The 22500-nt window shown below is 42.9% G+C and overlaps 1 protein-coding gene across 4 annotated transcripts in view; it reads left to right on the forward strand.

The window, feature by feature from the left end:
* rxraa (retinoid X receptor, alpha a) overlaps positions 1-22500 on the forward strand; it is a 117799-nt gene that overhangs the window by 25210 nt on the left and 70089 nt on the right. For all 4 annotated transcript variants that reach the window (XM_035991531.1, XM_035991530.1, XM_035991533.1 and 1 more), the window contains exon 2: positions 7297-7410. In XM_035991531.1, the coding sequence (XP_035847424.1) occupies positions 7297-7410 (114 nt within the window). The remainder of the gene's footprint in view (positions 1-7296; positions 7411-22500) is intronic.

A 22500-nucleotide genomic window follows, 5' to 3' on the forward strand; every position in this document is an offset into this window, starting at 1 on the left:
ATGTCAAAATGCCAGAGCTGCACAATATATAATTTTTTTTTTTTATCGTCATCTCAAAATCAACGTGCGCAATATACACATTGCGAAAGGCTGCGACATATCAAAAGTAGGAAACTGCACTTTAAAATGTCACTTTTATTAGTGGTGCCTTTTAGTGTTCAATCCGATGTTCAGTTTGTTCAATAAAATAACGCTGGAAACGATTTCCTTTCATTTGTTTAAAATTCAACAAGCAATTTGATGCTTTAGCAGAATACTGTGCTGAATACTTTTCCTCATATCGTGCAGCCCTAGTCTATGCTACTTTTCACACGCTGTTTCCCTAACCTTTTATGTTGCTCAAAGTAACATGCATTTTTAATTTACCATTTTATTTTAAGTGGGATTGAAATTCAAATGAGTGGATTTGCATTTCATTTTTCTACGTCTTTTAAATAAGTCTAAAAAAGTCTTTTAAAAAGAGTTTTGAGAACTGCCCATGTGCTGCTCAATAATAACAGTCCTGAAGTCACGGTTTTACAAAGGTCATCTTTGTCAGCTCTACCTTTTCTACAGATGCCTTGCAGCTTCAAATGCTACACCAGGGCAACTGCCACTTTCATTATCCTGAGACTGTGTGAACGTGCAGACTCAATTTCAGACAAAGTAGGAAGGCATGTTTTTTTTTTTGAAAGAGCCGTTACAGAAAGGTGCTCTTGTTCATTTCAAAAGCGCCTCAGTTTAGGTCTTGCAAAACACAGTGGCTTAATAAGTCATTCAATAAAGCTGTCCAGTTAAGCTTTTATTGCCAGCCCAGACCTCAAACAGCAGTTGTTTTTTGTGACTCGCAGCTTGAGAAATGAATGCAAGTTGCCGATGTTAGTCACTTTTCTGTTTTCCAGTCAAGTGAGGACTACTCATAGCGTCAACCTCGTCATTTAGTGAAAGTAACTTTTGCCGCAAGTGGTGTGGTTTGTTGTGGCTGAACCTGAGAGCTACGTCTTCCAGACAAGGTCTTCAGGTGAGCTGCCAGGGCGCCCCATACTTTTGCTTTATTGAAGAGCAATCGTAAACAGTGGTTTGTTGAGCTGAACAAACAATAGGCTTTTCCCTACCCTGTCTAAAGGATATTTACACCAGGCGCTGCAAGAAAAAGACTATGAAAATCATTCAAGATCCAAACCACCCAGGGAACAGCCTGTTGAAGTCGGGAAGAAGGTACAGGATACACCAGCACTGAGAGGCTCAGGAGGAGCTTCTACCCTCAGGCCACTAGAATCCTAAAAGAGGACACTGACTAAGACTGCATCGCCCCATTGTATATGTATTATTATTATTATTATTATTACACTGTTTTAAATGCACAAATTCAAGAGACTGACAGGATTACATTTCACTTTTATATGATTTCACGTGACAAATACATTGATAGATTGATTAATCAAAATTAAATCTACAAAAGATGAAGTAAGAGAGGTCTCTTGAAATAAACAACGAACCCGTTTAGCTCATCAGCTCTGTGTGTCTGCGAAAGTGTCATCGCAGAGTGTGTGTGAGCTCCCTCATCCTCATGAGCGGGGAGCTCTCATCTCAACTAACGATCATTTTTGATTTACATCATATGATGACGTTAGCTTGTGTTCAGGACCGCTCCGCGGACTGGGTGTGTAACGTTAGGCTGAATGCTTTCTGCTGTGAAGCTTGAAGCATTGGCGTTTTGCTATCGTGGTACAGTAAGCTAGTTTGGTTTTACACACGGCACAGAGTTTTTGTTTCGTTTCGCCTTGAAATGATCCCAAACTTTGGACACTTTCTGTCATTTTCTCTGGCCTGTCTCTTCCTCACCACTTGCTGTTTTTCTATATATATATATATATATATATATATAAATATAAATAATCATGTGGATTGTATGAAGCCTTTAAGCAAAGAATTTGCGTTGATAATTTTTAGTAATCAAATTACTCAAGTTACTCAAGGAATCGTTTCAGCCCTAGTCGATACTGTGAAAAGCAGGTTTATGTATAAGCCCCTTGTATCAAGGTACAAGGGGCATCCTGTTTGGGTTGACACACAAAATATGCAATTTGATTTTCATCCAAAACGTGTTTCTGTAACTGAAAGAAAAGAAGGCGTGTAATGAATCCAGTTAGGCAGAGAAACATGTATATAACAAAAGGATTTCCATGCGTGTGAAATGAGTCCATTTTCAAGTACAGTAGTGTGATCAGCATCTAGGTATTGCCTCCAGTAATCTTCATGAGGTTTGCTTTGTTGTCGTGATAGATCTGCTCAGGCTTTGTTCTGGTTGAGATAAATAAGAGCTCCGAGGCATGTTTAAATTTGTCTTTTTTTGTTTTTTTCCCCCTTCAAAATGGATATCATCTAGGGGGAGGGAAGACAGTTTGCTGATTGAGCAGATATGTTCAGAAGCAGGTCGGATGCTTTTGGTGCTGATGATCGGGATCAGAGAGGGATGCGGCGCTCGGATGAGAAGTGTTTGATTATCAGCTGATGGGTCCCGAAGTGTCTTTTGGCTACTGACAGAGAGCTCACTGAAGCGAAGAACGGGAAGAGTTGTTTCAGCACATAGGCTCTGTCAGAGTGGTAATTGTTGGTGTAATGAGACGGTGCTGCATGGGATTAGCTCTCTTTAGAGAAAAGCAAACATCAGAGGATCATTAAGTCTCCTTCTTGATGCCTTTCATTCATAGGAAAAAAGGCATTAAACGCAAACACACCGCGTGTCAGACACACTTGCAAAACTCCTTGACATAGTGGTGATAATGTACTCTTCATTATTGACTAATCTTCCAGTGATTTTTGCAATTAATCATTTAGTCTATAAAATGTTAGAAAATAGATAGAAATGCCCACCACAAGTTCCCGGAGTTCAAGGATAGGCCTTCTAAATTGCTTGTTTTGTCTGACCTATAGTCAAAACCTACCAAAATATTCAATCCAATGACATGAAACAGAGAAGTATCTGGAAACAGTAAACAGAAGGATTTCTTGCTTGGAAATGGTTTTAATGGTTCATCAATTATCTTGAATTCAGTCTTCAGTCATTGTCGAGTCTTGTGTCCTACGAAACAGAAAATCCAGTGAAATGGCTCAAGGCCATGTGGGCAAACCCTTGATGGACACACTTCAAGGCCAATATACAGGGAGTGTAGAACTGTCTCAAACAGCTTTTCTTTTCCTCGTGCGGAGCTTTGAGGCGTGCTGCAGTATACCGCTGAAGGTGAATGGCATTCACGGCGGTGACCGTGGCGATTCGGCTGGATCGTCCTTCTGCGCACTCTACCAGGACCTTAGCCCCTGGAGACCCATGTGGGAAAAGCTGCTTTTTATTGCACCTGGGAGATGCATTAAGGGCCCAATGAACTTTAACCTTGGGCTTGATCACCCTGGCAACGCGGGACACGGACAATCGTTAGCCTTAAAGAGAGCTCGGCTGCAATCCCTTAAACTCTCATAAATGCTTGAATGCATTTCATTCAAAAGACTCGAGTTTGTGGGATCTTGTAAAGTCGGCAAGCACTTTGACTGATGAATCTGATAAATGAGAATAGTCTGTTAATGAAAATACTCCGGTTGTGCTCCTATCAGTGAGGTTTGTTATAACGGCAAATTTACGCACCTTTGTTTCATTAGAACCTTGTCATTAAGCCTTTCTTTTATTAGCATTATATCAATAAAAAAAGACCCTTCTTTCATTAGCGGAACATCTCAAAGGCTTGCCTTCATTAGCACAAGGTTGTAAATGCTGGATGCAATTTCATTAGCAGCCTATCTTTAATGAGGAAACCCCCAGCGTATTTACATTGCTCTGACTCCCCCATGATCGCCAGTAAGGATAATGCTGATTGGCTCCGAGTGTGGGGGGAGTGTTTGAGCTTTTCCCTTGGAAGATTGGATCATACAGTTATTGAAGCCAATGAGATACTCGCTGCTTAGAAGTGAAGAGCAAGATCAAACATTACTGTAATCAAGGTCCTGCTAAAGTATACGGGCCAAGACGTATTGATGCAGTGTGATCGGGAAGATTTAATAACAAGACATGTACCGACCTTACCACTAATGACAGCAGATCCTGAACCTGCACGTACACGTTGGCGCTGCTGCCGCGCTTTCATCACATACTTCAGGGCCTGAAAAGTAAAGCCCTTCACTGAAAACGATTTATGATGCCAACAGGAGAAAAAAAACAACACGTACATGCTTTTCAAAACCATAGTTTTTTTTTTAAATATTTGGACACCTGTCAGGTAACTGAATGTTTGATGTTGATTTGTGTAATGTAATTTATAGATCTGTGTATTTACATTGAAAAAGCAAAGGATCAAGTTTTTTTTTTTTTTTTTTTTTTTCTCGGAAGGGGCGGGTGAAATCCCCAGTGTTAGAACACCATTCTTTTAACATCGCTCTGCTCTGTCCCGTGTGAACCTTACTGCAGGTTTTTCTTTTGCTGCTTTTTACTGCTGTCTGCTTAGTTTACTCCTGATTTTGGAAAAGTCCGTTTTGACTGGGAGCCTGGGCTCACATGTTAATGCCTTAATGTTCAGTGACATTGCTCAGAGCTCTATACCATGTGTCATTGTTTGGCCTTCAACCCCTTTGTACAACTAGGAATGTGCCGTGTTCCTGGAGCATTGATTAATTTGGTAAAGATGGGGGAAATGTGGCTGATTGGAATAGATGGAGCAGGACTTTTTTGAATGAAAAGATTCTTCTAAGAAGAAACGAGTGCCTACACCTCATCCATGAGTACTCTTATGTGATACTAACATAGCAGGTGTACCTTTTGAGGCTTTTTAGTGTAAATTCTCAGCGCTTGGAGGATAACAAAGCACCCTCAAATATTCTGGTGTACAGCTGATAAAAAGATGGAAGCGTTGATCAATTTCAATGTCCTCTTGTTAGCTCATTTTGTCTCAGAAGCTTGGAAAAGAAGGCAAGATGGACTATTTCATTTATTTATGTCTTTCTATCATAGTTTGCAATTATATATGGTTTATCTGTAATTTATAAATGGTTTTGACTTTTGAAATTATTCTTTTATTTTTATTTGTTTGTAGTATATATTCTGGATCATATTATTATATTATTACATTTGTATGCATGACACAAAATGAATTGACTTCACCATCACCATCATGGCTGTTGAGTTCGAGATTTCCACATTTTGGCTGTGATCTTAATCACACACACACACACACACACACACACACACATAGTCTTGACTCAAATCCAGTCATCTCTTAAGATGTTATTATGTGGAATACAACATAGATACATAAATTGTCATCACTCACTTACTCATGCACTTCCAAAATGCCTTTACACTTAATCATACCCATAAAACTGTGCTTAAGAGAGTCTCTGCTGTTGTTTTTAGTTGACATTTTCCCAACATCGGTTAAGAACAATAGCTCTATTATGCTTAGCAAACAATGAGGTAAAGCGTATGAGGAGAAACATTTTTGCGTCTACTTTAATGAGACTGTGAAAATGCCCTCCTCATCTGTTTTATTGAATTCATCATGTTTAGGGTGATCTCAGTGTGCCTGGGTTTGCTCTTGCTGGTGCAGACTTGCTTTGCCTTGTCAGTCCCTGCTTCATCCGTAATGCTAATCGAAGCTTTGAAGTATGCATCGGACATGATGCATTCCCCCCCCCCCCCCCCATTTCCTCACGCATCCTCATAACTGCACAAGCACATGGCACACACTCACAAATGCACACCCTTATAAGCAAAGATATCAGCATCCCAGACAGCTGATCATGGGGAACTAATTCAATATCCCTTTGCCTGTTTTAAATGTCATTCTCTGAGCTCATCCGGAGTGACATGTTTTTCATGGTGGAAATAAATGCGCTTTATTAGGCTCAGAAAACAGTGACGGGGGTGGGGGGTGGATCCTCCGCCCGCCCGCCGCTCTTGTTTGCTGGAAATCTAAAGGTCCTCATGAGGAATGAATAAAGTTTGGATTTGCAGAGATGTGCCGGTGCCAATGAGATCCACATGAGCTTACCCAGTCGATAAAGACGGCGCGAGTCCTCCTCTGACTGGCTGACACAGAAGTTTCTACTTTGGCTAGGGGCTACAGTGTCAATCATGAAATGAAATGCCACCCATATGCCACTTGAAGTCTCATTATCTACAGGGATATTGAGGAATTTCAAAAGGCTGTCAGTGTAAGGGTTAGTGCTGCAGGGTCGGAGTTGGGCACGTATTTGCAATTTCTTGTTTAGTGTATGGTGCATTTGGCTCCAACTCTCTGGTGTATTTACATTTTTTTTATTTATTCTTTTTACATCTGCCTCCAATGTTGAATATTGCTGTATTTCAAACAATATTTCTGCAAAACATTTCTACTCTAGGTTTATTTGTAGCTCCTCCTTTTTGCTGGATAATGTCAGTGACGGGTGAATGCTGGTGTGGAGGGGGTAGAGCCTACTCAGTTGCTTCATTGTGCCAGATAATGACTTCCCTATTGAAAATGACCCCCATGACCCCAGAGACAGACAGTAGGACGGCCTCGTCAAGCCCCTCGAGGCACCTCGGTCTAATCTGGCATTTTGCCCAAACAGAGCTGCTAACCTCAGTCCCCTGCACGGGCCGCTTTTTGCCTGCCCCCGGGCCAGCCTTTCCTAGTATTCTGCCGGCTCTGTCTGCACTCTGGAGCCCTGGCCCTGGGTACAGCCACAGAGCTGACATGAGCAGTGAGCTGGTGAGGAGGTTGGAGTGAGGGCCAGCCAGCCACAGAACTGTAAATGTGAGAGGTTGACTGGGTCTGATGGTGGCACGATGCTGGCGGGAATATCTTTTTTTCACTTTTTTTCGGTCTTTCGCATCACCCCATGAGCATCAAACATAAATCCCATTTTTGGCATTTGCCTTTTTCATCTTGAGTCGGCCTTTTGTTATTCAAGTGTCGTATGCTCACAAGAGTCCACTTTATCATCTACTAGAAGCCATTTCTTTCTTTCTTTCTGTCTTCTAACAGATTTAGAGTCCCTTCCTTTAGATACAACAGGCTCAAGAACTCTTTTATGCATGTCTATCCTGTTGCTAAACCAAAATCAGTGTGCTGCCAGTTAACATCTGGATCCGAGGATATCATGAAACATGTTTGCCTGTTGACGTGTTTTCATCTTTGTACTAATATGTCTAATTGTTGTCTAACTCTGTGTGTTTTGAGCAGAGCTGCTCGGGAACGCAAAATGAATTTCAGTGTAAACTGACAATAAATTTGTATCGTAATTTTATTTTTGCTTGTCTCTTATTTTTCTTCATGTCTTTGTTTGAAGGGTTCCTGAAGCCCCAGTGCTCGTTGGCTCCTCCCATGCAGCGAGGCCGCTCGGGCGAGGCTTGTTCCTGTTTCAGCGGCATGTGTCCCCTCCATCAGCGCCGCCTATCCTCAGGTAACACTGACCTTGTTGCTACTTGGGTACTTTGTCAGTTCTTGGGTAAAATGTAAGATAATGCACTTCTCTTACTCCGTAAACCACCAGGTAAGAAATACATCTGGTACATTATTGTTAGGTAAGTCAGGTTAGTCGCAGCATTTTTTATTTATTTTTTTAGAACATGAGGAGCCTATTTTTGAAGGGCACCTCATGACCTGAGGCAGCTATTGAGACTGTCTAGTCATCCGAAATAGCATCTTACTTAATTTGATTTATCAAAAGGCAGTGCAAAATTATACTTTCCAGAGAAAAGTATGTAGTAATATAGTTTTATTCGGTTCACTTGAGATAATTATGTCAGAATTCACAAAATGATCTTAGAAAAAGGCTTTCTAAACTTTTTAAAATAGTTTGAAACTGGGTTTGTCATACAGTGGAAAGTGTTGCTCTGACACACACCCACACACACGCACACAGGCACAACACACACACACGTGCACACAAGGCAGCCTCCGGTCAGAGGTGTGGCTGGGGCCCTTTTTAGGAGGCAGAGTTCAGTCTGGTTTTCATGCTTAATGGTGTCTTTGCATGCGGAGCCCCAGTGATGGACAAGTTAACAGTGTTGCTCTGAGATCGGCCGCTTCCTCCAAACACCTCGCCCCCCACACCCCCACCCCCTCCACCAAGCTGACATCAGTGGATATTCTGAACTGAACTGTCTGGTATGTGGCTAATGAATAGGGGACAGAGCTGTGCAGGACATGTGGTTAATGCCGATACATTTATCACTCCATCCCCAAGGCTCGCGCGCCCTGCAGTGTCAGTGCTGGGACCAGCTGAGCTGCCCGTCGTGTGAGCAGAGCATGACTGTTGAATGGCAAGACAAAGTCACATGAACACATAAACAGCTCCACGGGAGCCGTTGTTTTGGTTTTACAGTTAGATACTTCTAGAACTAGAATCTCACAGTGCATGGAAGAAGTAAAAGTATGTTCAGGCATATTCTAATGTTTTGTTTACGTTCTGAAAAGCTGTACATATAAATACAGAAGACCTTATTTTTTCCATTTATTATTGGAGAACTCATTTCCTAATGGAAACAGCGTGCTTTTCCTCTTTGTCTGGTTTTGAATTAGCTCAGAGTTGAGTCTTGTTCCATTTTGCTCAGCACTACAAAAGTATTACTACTTTCTGGTTTGCTTGGTCTAATTCATTTCTACCCTACTTGAAGTGCTTTGGGCTGCCTTAGTGGAATGTGCTTGTTAAAATGGTTCATTGGATTTAAAAAGGTACAAATAAATAATATTAAGTTATGTATTGTTGTTTTCTATTATATCAGTCCCCCAGTGGTTATGGAATTCTGTAATCTATTTTCTTTTCTATTTTTTTTAGCATAGATGTACCGTCTTAAGGACTGCTAGCACAACCAAAACAAATTTAAGGTTCTGTATGATAAATTGTAGATAACAGCGAAAAATCTTTATAGATAATATTATATAAAACTGCCTTTCCACAGAAATATTACATTATATCTGCCAAAAAGCTGTTTTAAAAAACAAAGATTAAATCAAATTTACCCAATCTGATTTAAACTGACTAAATCCATTACTGCAAACATTTCCTTGTCTTTTCTTAGTTTTTGTGAAAGTCTTGCCTTCAAGAATCAGAAACTTGGCCCTCCTTAAAGGCGTCCTATGTAGTCAGTATCGCTTACTGAAGGTACACGCAGCGTTCAAAGATGGCCCCTCCTCCCCAGCACGGAGCCAGAGAGAGAGCGCAGCGGTGGTCGAGCGAGCTAGAGAGTGAATGAAGAGAGGGAGCGCCGAACATAGCAGTAAATCAGACGTATAAAACCTTATATTCTGATTGATTACGCCGGTTACGTTCTAAAGCACAAAACAAACGTGTGTGTGTGTGTGTGTTAGAGTTGTAGGTCGGTATGAGACGCTAATGGAGAACGGGCTGCACGCTGTTATTGGCTGGGGGTTACACACCCACGTGGGGCACAAAGGCTCTTTGCTGACACCCATAAACATCCCACACTCAGGAAAATAAGAAGAAAAGAGAAAATACAGGCAGAGGGCAGGCTCTCTGCAGATACAGACACCACCACACACTTCTACTGGGTCAAAAGTGATGATTCATAGGGATTGCTTTTTTTAGTATTATTATATACATTGTTTTTAGAATAACACTGCATATAGTACGTTTTTAATAACCGGGAAAGAGGTAAAAGGAATGTAAATGTAAATGGATAGCATACTGCTATGTCGTATTTGTGTATGCAGTGTTGGTTATTAACATTGCCTGGTTGTCGCATGGACCTTGCATTCTGTAACTGGAAAGTGAAAAGTTCAGAATAGGACACAGACCACTGGGGCAGATGGGAATGATGTCACTGCTGCAGGTTCATCTCTAGCGAAACAACAACTTGTATGTTTGTTTAACATGTATAAAGGAATGGCTCTGTCTTGTAAATTTCATCCTCTTAAAAGAAAATAGACAATGTATATCCGGATATCCTTTTTTTCTCTTTGGAAAATAAAGGATTTTTTTTTTTTCTGGTCTCAGTGGAGGCAAGATGTGCACCCACTCCCCTCTCTTTCACAGGCATACTTTTTCATGGACATGTTTGAGCATGATCGGTGAGGTGCACAGTTTTTCCACCAACCTCACCCCCATCTTTGTGTATTTTACAGAGCTATCTTGATTGATTGCGGCATTTTTTACTGTCACAGCCTGCAGTAAGGGTGAATGTGTTTCCTGAACAATTAGGAGCATTTGGATTAGAAGTGTAGTCTTGCTGAAGTATGTTAAAGGTTTTCCTTCTTTGTGTTGTAGCTATTTTGAAAGCTGTAGCACACTAGGATACGAGGCACGTTAGATTATTTTGTCTTCCTCAGATCCAGGGGCAAATGGAAATGAGGAGTGAAAGTGTTGAAAAAGAAGGATTTTACAATCTTTCCTTGTTGTAGTTTCACTACAGGAGATGTTAAACAAATTCAGTGGTGTGTGACATGCTCCCCGAGCGGCCAAGAGCAGAGTGTACTTCTAGAGAAAGTGAAGTAACTGTTAAGTCATAGCAGCAGAGGTTAGACAGCCGCTCTGGAGTCTAAAGTTTATAGACCCTGTAATAATCATGGGTCTAATTATGGAACGTGTTACTATAAATCCACCAAAGTGTCCCCAGATCGTGTGATTGTCCTCCAATCTCGGCGTTCCAGCCGCCCGACTACGGCCACAATGACAAGCTGCCGTGGGAGGTGCAAGGCTTGTAGCGGTGACCAAGCAGGAGGTTTTCTGGGAAGGCTTGCGAGCCTCGCCCGGGGAACCGTATTCAGCAGCGATCTGCTGAACTCCAGGCCGCGCGCACTGATGTGGCCAGGCTCTGGTTTCAGTGGTTTTACATTGTTTGGGCTTTTCAAAAACAAACTCTTACTGGAATGGGACTGTGAGAAAACGCAGTGTTCAGGACCTCGCTTTTCCGCAGGATCATTTTAAAAAAGCAATCATTTAGAGTTTTTATGAGAAAACGAGTTATGATGGGAAAAAGTTTTTTTTTTCTTTTTTTTTTTTTTTTTCTTTTTTTTGGGAATTGTGGTGTATGAGGTGAGAGAGGGAAAGCATAAAAGAGAGACGGCATTGAAAACGGGGCTTTTTGAAAAGGCCCTCACAATGCAGGCCTTGTGCTGTGATTTGGTCTGTCCTCACCGAGCTGAGCAGAGGAATGGAAAAGATTATCCGCAGGAATGTCTGGGGTGCCCTCAAACGGAGCGGGCCGCGTGACTGGCCAATAGGAGCGAGGCCTGCAGAGCGGCGGGCTAATTTTTTCCTGATGAACTCAGCCGCCTGCTCCACAATGCAGTCTGATTGCCAGGGCTGAACCCACATATGGTCTGTGTTTGGAGGGTCCAAATGACAGGACCAATTCTGCCTGGAGAGAAAAGGGGGTGGGGGTGTTGGACGTAGATGATTATTACTGACTCCCCCTCTTTTTTTTTTTTTATTACATTAGGTTTGGATATGGCTGAGTGGTGTGCCGGAAACGCACTAACATAATCTGACAGTCCCGCCTGTAGTTTCTCACTACCTGCTGAGCCTAACCCACCAGGTGTACTGTTAGCTTTTGTTTCATCGCTCTTTATTGATGCTGTTTTGTCCAAATAAATAGCCATTATGTCCAAAACCAAGCCACATTAGTGTTCACGGCAGTCCCACTTCATTACAGCGCTTCCGAATTATCTCACTGCCTCACAAATTCTGCCAATTAATTTGGAACCCACTTACTATTCAGAGTATTTGGAAAGAGCCCCTCCACCCAGAAGCGGGCCAGAGTTAACTACAGGGAAATGCAGGTGACACAGCTCCAACTCCGTGCAAGGAATGTGTCTCTACGCAATCATTGTTTTTCTGTGTGGCGCTTTTTAGCATCAGCACAACAGTAAAAAGCCATGTGGTGGGCCTCTGGAGAGAGGCAGCATGTGTTTGTAGACCTTGTGGTCACACAGCAGGGTTTGAAACTAGTGGGGGGGGGTGAAGGGCGAAGGAGGCTAAAGAGAGAGCGGTTGGGTGGGGGGTTAAAAAGTGACTCCCGGCTCCTCATATTTCCCATCGCGGGGTCCTGCAGAGGTGAGGAGGGTCACAGAGAGGGAGCTCGTTAGCCTCAGCATGCTCTGTTCTCCCCACACTCTAATTGGCTGGCCGGAGTCGGCGCTCCCCCTGGCTGCTTCCTGTTAGGTCAGGAGCCAGAGGGGCCAGAGGACGCCAAGTTGCCGATTATGGGCCCTAGCCCCCATTCATTCAGAACACACACTACAGATTATTTTGCGTACACAAACTCCAACTTTCCAGACTCATCTGAAGTAGCAACCGGCTAATCCCTGCATTTTCTTAAAATGATAACAGGAGGTTTACTGGAGGCCATAGGACTGGAGTTTGTCCTAACTGGGATAAGAACTGCCAAACTGTTCAGTTAATTGGCTATTTAAATTTATATTAAACTTATCAGATACTGTGAGATGTATTGGCTGCGGTTCCCAAGATAAACAAACTCCTCATGCTGCTCTTTGAAATGATTTCGAAGTCCCTGATATTTGAAGGAGGCTTTATGCATTTGTTGTAAAAATGAAATGGGGTTGAATGGGAAGCAGGAATGTAATCTAATGAAATGATATTATCAGGAGGAGATTTGAATGCCTTTCCTGATCCCTTATACGTAAACATAAAAACAATGAAAGTGTGCTAAGATCCGGCTTGATGAGTATCCCTCCCTATTCTGTGATTTAACAAAACAGGGCTGCCTGTTGAGAAATCTGACATCTAATTGAAAAGAACTTCGTAGCAGCATATTTACAAAACTTCACGTGCCAGATAGATGTTCATAAAAATACAATTTCTTTGTCTATTTTAAAAAATTGAGGTAAATTTTAAAAGGCAAAGTGTAAATATAATTTTTTTATATTTAATGTAAACTAAAAAGGTCACAACTTTTTGTTTACATTTTAAAGCAATGCATTTGGCTTCATTTCTAGTTTATTTATTGCAGAACCAGTATGTTACGCCCCAGTCTAGGGGTGCCTAGGACACAACATGAAAAGGCCTCATCTTCCCCGTCTCCCAAGTAGCCACAAACAAGTATTTGTTTGAATATCAGCAAACTTATTTATTTTACAGAGAAAGAAAATATATAGCTAACATATAGATATATTAGGCTTCAGGGTGGCCTACCACCAAAATAACAAACAAGCAGACAATCCCGTCTTGGAGATAAGAAATTAACCTAACAAACAAAAATGGCAAAAAGAATGACCAAAGACTTAACCTCCCTAACTAATTAAACAGGAGAAAACAAGATGAACACACCTGGCGGTTCACCCTTACTAAACAAAAGAAACGGTACCTAATCTAAAACAAAGCTGAACAAAGCAACAGTGTGGCCGGTTGGGAGATGAGGAGGATGAGGAATGCCTGCTGCCCGCAGACGGCCGCCATCTTGGCTACTTATATATCAGGTGGTCCCCAGCTGCAGCCAATCACGAATTCGGGCATGAGAGCTTTCCACCAATGATCTCCCGGCTACGGCACACACCTATTTGCATATGAAATTGAAAACAAGAGAAAAAAAACACAGGGCACACACACATACACAGCAGACTAAAGAAACAACATGACCACAGTCATAACACAGTAAGATTTTGCAAACCCTCAAGTATAATGAAAGGGCAAAAATTAAGCCTGCATTGATTGATTTTTTTTTTTTTTTTGGTTACACATCCAGCAGACCCAGAACAACATTAGCATTCATTTTGGAGTCATGTTTCTGCCCAACTGACAAATATACTGTATCTACTTTTAGCTCTGTATTTGGCTTGGCTTGGCTTGACTTGGCTTGGACTCAGTACAGTGGGCTTAGCAGAGCTTTTCTGCTGAAACAACCTCCTGGTAAGTTTGGAAACGTTGAAGGCTGCAAAAGAAAGATGCCAAAATTCCCCCATTTAGCTAGAACTGTAGAACTGCACTCTTGTGTCTACTAAACATAGTCAATTGATGAAAAAAACTTTGATTAATGCAGAATAATGCTTCACAATTGCATTACGCTCTTTGTACTGAGAACCATTAGTACTTTTACGGAGATTCACTGCATACCCATAATACCTGTCCATCATACCTGCCAATGGGATCGCCCCAAGTGACACGGCCCCTGGTGCAGCAGCAGCTATGGTGCGTCGGCAGAGAAGGAGGTCTCCATGCTGGCACAGAGTGACAGCAGCCAATCCACAGCGGGTCACTCCAAATCAGAGCGACTAAGCCTTTGATAACTCTCTGAGCCTATAATCCCCCAGCAGCACCATCAGAGTGAAATGCTATCTCTATTGTTACAGCTCAAACTCAGCAGAGAGCAAGGTGAGCAGGCAGCTTGGGACCGGGTTGGGGGGGGGGGGCAGACAGGAAGTGGTCGTATCTCTGCATCAAGCAATCACTGTCATCTCCACGGTGTAATTGAGGCCGGTGGAGTTGAACTTGAATTTTTTAACAGCTCTAATTCTCAAAGGCTATCATTCTAAGTTTTTAAATTTGAATCATGGCAGCGCAAAGGACACAGCATTTAAATTTTAAATTATCAGGAGGACAGCATAATTTAATGCCTAATGAATTTGTGAGCAGAATACAAATGTTTCCATTGTTCCTTGTGTTACTTAAAATCAGAGCGGGCTCTTTGTATTATTTCAAGCAGAAAACAGGAGCTTTTGTTTTAAATTCATTTTCTGTCGCATCCTTGTGTATATTTAGCTCGTCGATAATGTATTCTCTCGGAGGCAGTTTACGCAGATGATGGGAAGTTTCTCTCTGCCACAGATCCCAGCTCTCCAGGTTTACAGTACAGTGTGTGAGGCTTTACATCTGGAAAAAAAAGAAGAAACCCTGCATTTTTTATTAACATCAATTATACATGAATAAGCAAGTTCTCATTCTTCAGGCCCCATGTTGCCTAACACAGAACAGTATGTTAATCACGGTGAAGCGCGTTGGGTATGCTGCTGAAATATATGGGCAAATTAACGAATGGCATGAATATATATGAATATGTACGTCTTAACCCAGATATCTCAGTCCAGATTCTATCTCTGCTACGGGCCAGCTGATAACCCATCTGAAGCTGCAGTGTCCCTGCAGCTTTCTTGTCTGCTGAAGCCTGATCCTGAGTGCCATGTTTATATCAGCGAGGCTGACTAAGTGTTGGCGGGCACTGGTCCCCTCTAACCGCGGATAAACATTGGAGGATTGGGATATGAAAGAATTGCATGTGTGTCACATTTGCAAAAGAATAGTTGGGCTGGCTCATGACACGCTGCGCTCCACTATGCAAACAAACCGTGGGAAATGTGTTCTTCATGTGCAGAGAAATACACCACAGACAGAGATATATCGTGAGAATAAAACGAAGAAAAAAGTTATTTACTCTCAATAAAAAAGAGAATGTCGTGTGTGTTGTGATAGATGAACATGATGAAGAACAAGAGTGCAAAGTAAGACGTGATGTTGTGAAATGCCATCCGTTACGGTGCCTCTTTTGTTTTGCCAGAAAGTTTGCGTACAACATCTGGATCAGCTAACAGCAGCAGGGCCAGCTATTTGGACAGGGCCAGACCAAAGGAAGAGGCCAATTTCTGTGATTTATTTATCATGTCTTATTTTCTCTCTGAACCACGAGTTTCCTGGTTGTTATGCTTTGCTTGCAACATCCGACGCCGATTTGGTATCGACGGAAAACAACAGCACAAGAACGCGGGAAAATTTTTCTTGGCCTCTGTAACTGTAATGTAAGTTTTGCAGTTTGGACTTTAGGTCACAATGTTTGATTACGTGGCATTATACTTTCTTATTTCTCTTTTTATAATGTTATCTTGCTCTGAACCTTAATGTCACAGTAGAGTTTCTACCCCCTCAGTAAACTTCTTGTTTGTTCACTGGCCTGTGTGTTAAGTAGGTGGTAGGGAAGCTCAGGTGTCTTTAAAGAGTGGCCTGGGAGTTTGATGCTGTCAGCGGCGGTACTTGCTGTTCCTTCCCACCACGGTCAGTTGCCTCCGCCCTCATCAATGGGAATTTGAAAGGCCAATGGCAGCTACAGATCGTCAGACTGTGTTCCCCTTGCCTCTGTAAGGGGGAGAAGCAGGGGGAGAGAGAGGGATGTTGAGGGAGAGAAAAGAGTGGTGAGGACTCAGCAGAGGAGAGAGGAAAGGGGGACTGTCTGTATTTTGATGCTAAAGTGATTTGACACGCTTGGCATTATAGCTGGCTTGGCGATGAGGGAGAGGTAGCGCAACCGAGCGCTTGATCCGGATGTCACCGAAGCCGATCTCATGAAGTGGAAGGGTCAGAAACGAAGCACCTGTCACCCCAGCTCGTGCAGCCGCCACCCTCGCGCTCTTGCGCCCTTCTGTCCGTCCGCCCTTGCACTCCCGCAATAGGGTGGCAGAGCCCTGACCTTCCAATGTCGCATGTCTCTGCTGCACAGCAACAGGCCCACCCGAGTGTGCTAATGCAGGCCGGTACATGCTGGGATGTGAGAGGTGGAAGTAGGGGAGAAGTGTTTGCAACTCCCACATGCTTTCTCCACAGAGAACAGCTTCTTGAGGTGCATTGAGAAAGGGGGGGGGGGGGGTGATGGCAATTCAGCGGCTAATGGAAATATCTTGTTGGGATTAGATGTTGATCCGAGGAGCTGGCGGCCCTGGAGGAGCAGACTGTGGCCGCTGTGGCGACACTAAAGCTTTGGCCCCTGTTACCAAATAAACAGAACAACAACTGAAAAGCAGGACGTCTTGAAGTCTAAGTGAGGACCATAGTGGTTGTTTTGGGTGGGAGCAAAAATGGAGCCAGTGTACTACAACTAGGTCTTGGGGCCCCATCTACGTGAGTAACGTAGAGTTTTTCCTACGTGTCTCTACGACGTACATGGTAGACAGCCAATCAGCAGCATTATTAGATCTTGGTAGAAACATGGTTCACTGATGCTGGCTGTGATTTCCACCTTAGGTATTGAAATTTGCCGTTGAATGACGAGGCATTTTTGGATACTCGTCGATAGTAAGGAGGCAATTCAGTCAGTGCCTAAAAAGTAGTGAATTTGAGTCCTAACTACAACTTGGGCCTTATCGTCATTATTTTGGTCATTTCTAGCTGTTACAATAACATTGTACTCAACAGAGTAATTGCTAAGATCACACATTGTGCAAAATCACAACAACCACAAGCAGTAAGTCAATCATACAGGCTGTAAATAAGCCAACAGTTTAGCCAGATTATCTAACCGAATGTAAGCACAGCCAAAATGTCAGTAATAATCCCTTATTGTACAAGAAAACAGTGCGCGCACAACGATGCCAAGTTCTGGACTTGGGTAATCATTTTAGCATTCGCCTTTATTATCTCTCCCACAAAAAATGTTGTTAAATCTGATCAACTGACACAATAAGTGACTTGGAAAGTACGGTGTTATGATTACCACGAGAAATGAACTGGAATCATCCTTTAACCCAGCCACGCTCTTGCCCACTCTCCATGGGCTCTGGGCGCAGGGAGACCCGGGGCATTGGCGGGGGAACTGTTGCAGAAAGTTGACCTTTAGTTGTCTGCCCATGCAGACGGCTTAGTCAATGGGACTGTGTGATGGAATAGAGCCTGTGTGAAAAAGTGCACCAAACGCCACAGGGGCATCATGTCCACAAGTCTATTACAGTCACGGACATTGAGCTAATCGACTAACGTGTCTGTGCAGCACTGGTGGCTTGACTTTGAAATGAGAATGGGGAAAGAGAGAGTTCTATCCCCAGTTAGGGTGGTGTAGACCCTACGGGGGGGAAGGGAGGGCAAAGTCAAAGCCCAAACTTGATGGCTCAGCATTGACATATCTCTGGTTGTTATTTATCAGACGGTTTTGGCTGTGTGGTTCAGTTCAACCAGACCTTTTATGAATCGTACTGATAAGATTTCATGGTTCACAAACCTTTTGAGGTGATTTGAGGGGCAGCATGATGTGAACAAGTACTTCTAACATGCAAAGCCAAAAACAGCAGGACCCAGTACCATGTGTGTCCGGTGCTAAAATGATCAATCAACGAGCTGATGAACAGAAAGTCACTGATTTTGATCATTGATGAATAGAAAAATGTTGTTATTGACCCAAAAAACCTTGAGCTCTGTGAATGTTTCACTGACATTTTATGTATGTCCCCATGGATATGTCTTACCCGCCCACACTCTCACCTGCGTTGCACGCCTCCCCGCAAAGGAACAGAAGGCTCGCCCAGGAAGGAGTTAATCATTTACATGACTGTTTTGCACTAAATATTATGAAACCATCGAGAGGCCCTGGAACATTTAGTCGCTATATGTTAATGCTTCTCAAGCAAAGATCTCCTCTCCGGGGGGACAACGGCATCAGGACAAGGGCTTAATGCCAGAAAGAAAAGCCGCCCCAAGGCCTAATGTCTTTGAGTTTGCTTTGTGTTTTGTTATGTTTGTATGCATGTGTGTATAGGTGGTTGTGCTCAAATGTGCATGTATGCATGTATCTGTGTAAGAGCATGCACTGTATTTATAGGTATAGTAAGCGATGTTAATCCAATATACTTTTTGTCAAATTCAGCAAATATCTGCTCACGGTCACTTAGCTCTCTATTTTCTGTGTGCGCTGGAGAAAAAAAATCCGGTGTTACTACACAGATGGAAAACAAACAGAAAGGAGTGCACGGGCCACAAAACACTATTCCAGCCAATCAGCAACAGGCGCCCTACCATCAGAGACAGTTGATGGTAGGGGGGAGGCAGCATGTGAATGTGCCGGCCGGCCAGCCAGAAGTTATCTGTCCGTGAATCTGGGGGGTGGAGCTTCTGAAGTGGGGGGGGGGTTGAGTTCAAAAATCAACAATCTTTGCGCAGCATCGCTTTCTGCTACTTTTAAAAGGATGTGTGCTCTTCATCGCTGCCCTGCCAGCTGTGCTTGAAAGCTTGATTAGATTTAGCATGTACCACCCAGGTGAGTGATTAGGATAGCTGAGCCACTGCATTGTTCAAACCCCCCCCCCCACCGCCGTCGAAAATGACTTGTGTTTGGCTTCTGCGCTGTGATTTGTTTTACACCCTCCTATGTAGCGAGTTCACCAGGGTGTGATTTTATTGAGCGTCTATGTCAAAGGCAAAAGGAGCAGCAGCAGCTACCTGTAACCCAAGCTGATGATGAGCATGTATTTGTGTTTATTAAACACCCTCCCTGCCATCTGTTCCGTGTATTGTGATACACGGCAGGGCACGTGTGTATGAGACTGATGATTACACAACAGCCGGGCCGGGTTATTGCGGTGGCGGCTTCTCACCCGACACCAACGCGCCACCAGTTTCATTATTCAGGCTTTGCTCAGCAGCAGGGCGCGCAAATTGAAACGAGACGAGCAGACCGACAGTATCGAGTGTCAAATACACATGTATGAACAGAGGGAGAGACAGAGATGCTCCGCGTACACATCTGTTGTTGATGTGCATACAGAGGCACACACAACACTTGGAGAAACATGATTAGCGTGATGTGAACTGAAGCATGCGTAGAGGACATCATTATGCTTAATCCAACAAGAGATCGCTGTGTTTTTCTGCCCTCCATCTGTCTGCCAAAGGTCACGTGGGTTTAAAAAGCATTTAGAGCTAATGGAAAAACAAACAAGTCTATTATCACTTATGATACCTTGGTGTTATGTCATAATTAGGCATTTGTTTATTTGGCCTCTCGCTACTTGTCCACATAATCATTATTTGTGAAACCAACACATTTAGTATGTGGGAGAGCAAAAATGAATGCCCGAGCACAGCAGCAGGACTGTAGCATAATGATCATACCCTGAGAAGTACTCTATTCTCTGTGCTAAAAACAGTATTTATGCCACAGCTTTACAACTCGTTATCTGACTGCAAGACTTATCACTTAAGACGTTGATACTATCTCAAGTAGAGACGAGAAGTTGACTTTGGCCTGCTTTAATGGCTGGGAAAATGTCTGATTGATCTTTTATCTCTGAGTGTTAGCTAATCTGTAACCACGTCGTCAGCAAGCGACGTTTGCATGTCAGCAGAATTCAAAACGGATGAACGTAGAGTTTCATAAAATCTTACACAACCTGTGTGTACTCCTTTTTTGTGATGGTTATGTTCAAAGCAAGACATCTTATATGTCTTGCGTCTTTGTAAATGCAAAACGTTTATCGTAGTTTTCAGTTGCCACAACTTTATGCATAATAAGGTTTACATATACAATTTATATACAGTATATCCTTGATAGATGTATATAAAAGAATGCATTGACATTTTTTTTTACAAATCCATGGGGCACCTGAGTCGCTCACCTGGTAGAGCGTGCGTCCCATGTACAGAGGTTTGGTCCTCGCCGTGGCAGGCGCAGGTTTGATTCCGGCCTGCGACCCTTTGCTGCATGTCATTCTCCCTCTCTCAGTGGGGACCCCACATCTAGCCATGTCCTGTCTGTACTGGCGTAAGGGGATCATCCTAAAAAGGTTGCCTCTTGGTTATAAGAATGGAGTACTCTGTAGTTACATACACTACCGGTCAAAGGTTTGGGGTCACTTAGATATTTCCATTCCACCCCATTATAGACAGAATACCAGCTGATCTGAGTGGGTGGCTGATCTTTAATGCAATATCTACATTACCCATTATCAGCAACCATTCATCCAATGTTCCAAAGACACATTCTGTTTACTAATCTGATATCGTTTTAAAAGGCTAACTGAGAAAACATTGGAGAACCCTTTTGCAATTATGTAAGCACATAATGTAATCTGAAAACTGCTGCCCTGGTTAAAAAAAAACAATGCAACTGATCTCAGCTGGTATTCTGTCTATAATGGAGTGGAATGGAAATTTCTAAGTGACCCCAAACTTTTGACCGGTAGTGTAAATGTAAAGTTCTAATACTTCTAAAGGTTCTTATTGGACATTACAACTAAAAACTGAACAGAATGATGACGGGGTAATGTACAAAATGTTTGACAGGATGATGGACTGGAAACTGGGTCCCACTGATCATCTCCCAGTTTGATCTACTCCATCTCAGTGACATGCTGTTGAAATGAGAGCACAAAAAAACTGTTAAATTATAAAAGTGCATTTAACAGTCTGAAGATGGAATTCTACTGACACAGCCACCTGTGATGGCTGTCGTGATTGGTGCTCTCTTTCTGCTCGGCCGTGGTCCCCTAGTCCTCACAAGAACAAAGTCAGCAACATCAAAACAGAATTATTCAGAACTACAACATGGCTGGCAGATCTGTAACATGCTGCCACTGGCAATCAAAAAAGAAATCTGACAGATGCCACGATGGACGCAGCAGCAGCAGCCTATCAGGACAAGTGGGACCACATAACGTCTACACATGACTGTCCTATCCTCAATGTTCCTTTGCAATGAATTGTGTGAAGAGAGTGACATGAAAGCATGCCCTGATACATCTCCGTACACCAAGAAATGTACAGAATGTCCAATGGATTTCAGGTCTGAATGACAAACAGCAGAAGCAGACCGGTGTTATATCAATTATTGAAAGATTCCCAGAAAAATTCATAGTACAGTACACGATGCAGGGAGGCAGAGCGGTGTCCGGATTACTGGCAGAACCGACTTTGCTGACTAAACAGGAGAAAGCACGTCCCAGCAAGAGAGCTGTTTCAACTCAACGCAAGATAATCAGTTGTTGGGGCTGCTCCTGGTGTAGCAAGAGAACAGGCTATTCCTTTTATCGAGGAGCTTCAAAAATATTCTTCGAAGGAGCGATTAAATTGTGGAGCAGTGGCTTCACAAGGAGGAAATGGTTGACATGAAAATGACTGTAAACATCTCTTATGTTTTTTCTTCACCAGAGGCTGATGCTCATTAATCCTTTGAGATGTTTTATCCGCTACTTCGCACTGTACATCAGACTGCACTTGCACAGAGTGAGGGATGCAAGCAGCTTCCTTCCTTTCAACTCTGTCAGAGGAGGAAGCACATGTGGATGACTTCTGTCAGGTCTCATTGATTGATGCGGATGCCAATTTGTGTCGCGTGTGTCTTACTAAAAGCTGTATGTACTTACAGGATCTATATTATGTTGTTGACTCTCTTTTATTCTATATTTCAATTTAGTTGAGTCTCAAGTACACCTTTGGGAAATTGAAGTTCCATTTGGATTCCGAACAAGTCATTTTAAATATTTGTCGGACAGATTTTGGACTTTTGGACTGCTGCTGCTTCCGTCATTCAGTGCATATAAATGTGTGCTATACAATCCAGGATCCAACCCGTACCTGTGTACAGAATAAGCCAGTGTGACGAGTTTGTAGTTCCTCTGCATGTTTACTTCCCTGTTCTATATTACGAGTCCCTAAGCGCAACAAACCAGGAAGACAAAGGGCCCTGCCTTCCTGTTTGTGTGCTGCCGGGAAGTCGTGCCTGAGAAACGAGGGGAAATTGGAAGCAAACGCAGTCAGCATGAACGTACAAACCTGGTAATCATACATGGACAAGAAACTTATTCACACAAAATGCTCAAAGACAGT

The sequence above is a fragment of the Sander lucioperca genome, chromosome 14, assembly GCF_008315115.2.
Source record: "Sander lucioperca isolate FBNREF2018 chromosome 14, SLUC_FBN_1.2, whole genome shotgun sequence".
NCBI classification, from domain to species: domain Eukaryota; kingdom Metazoa; phylum Chordata; class Actinopteri; order Perciformes; family Percidae; genus Sander; species Sander lucioperca.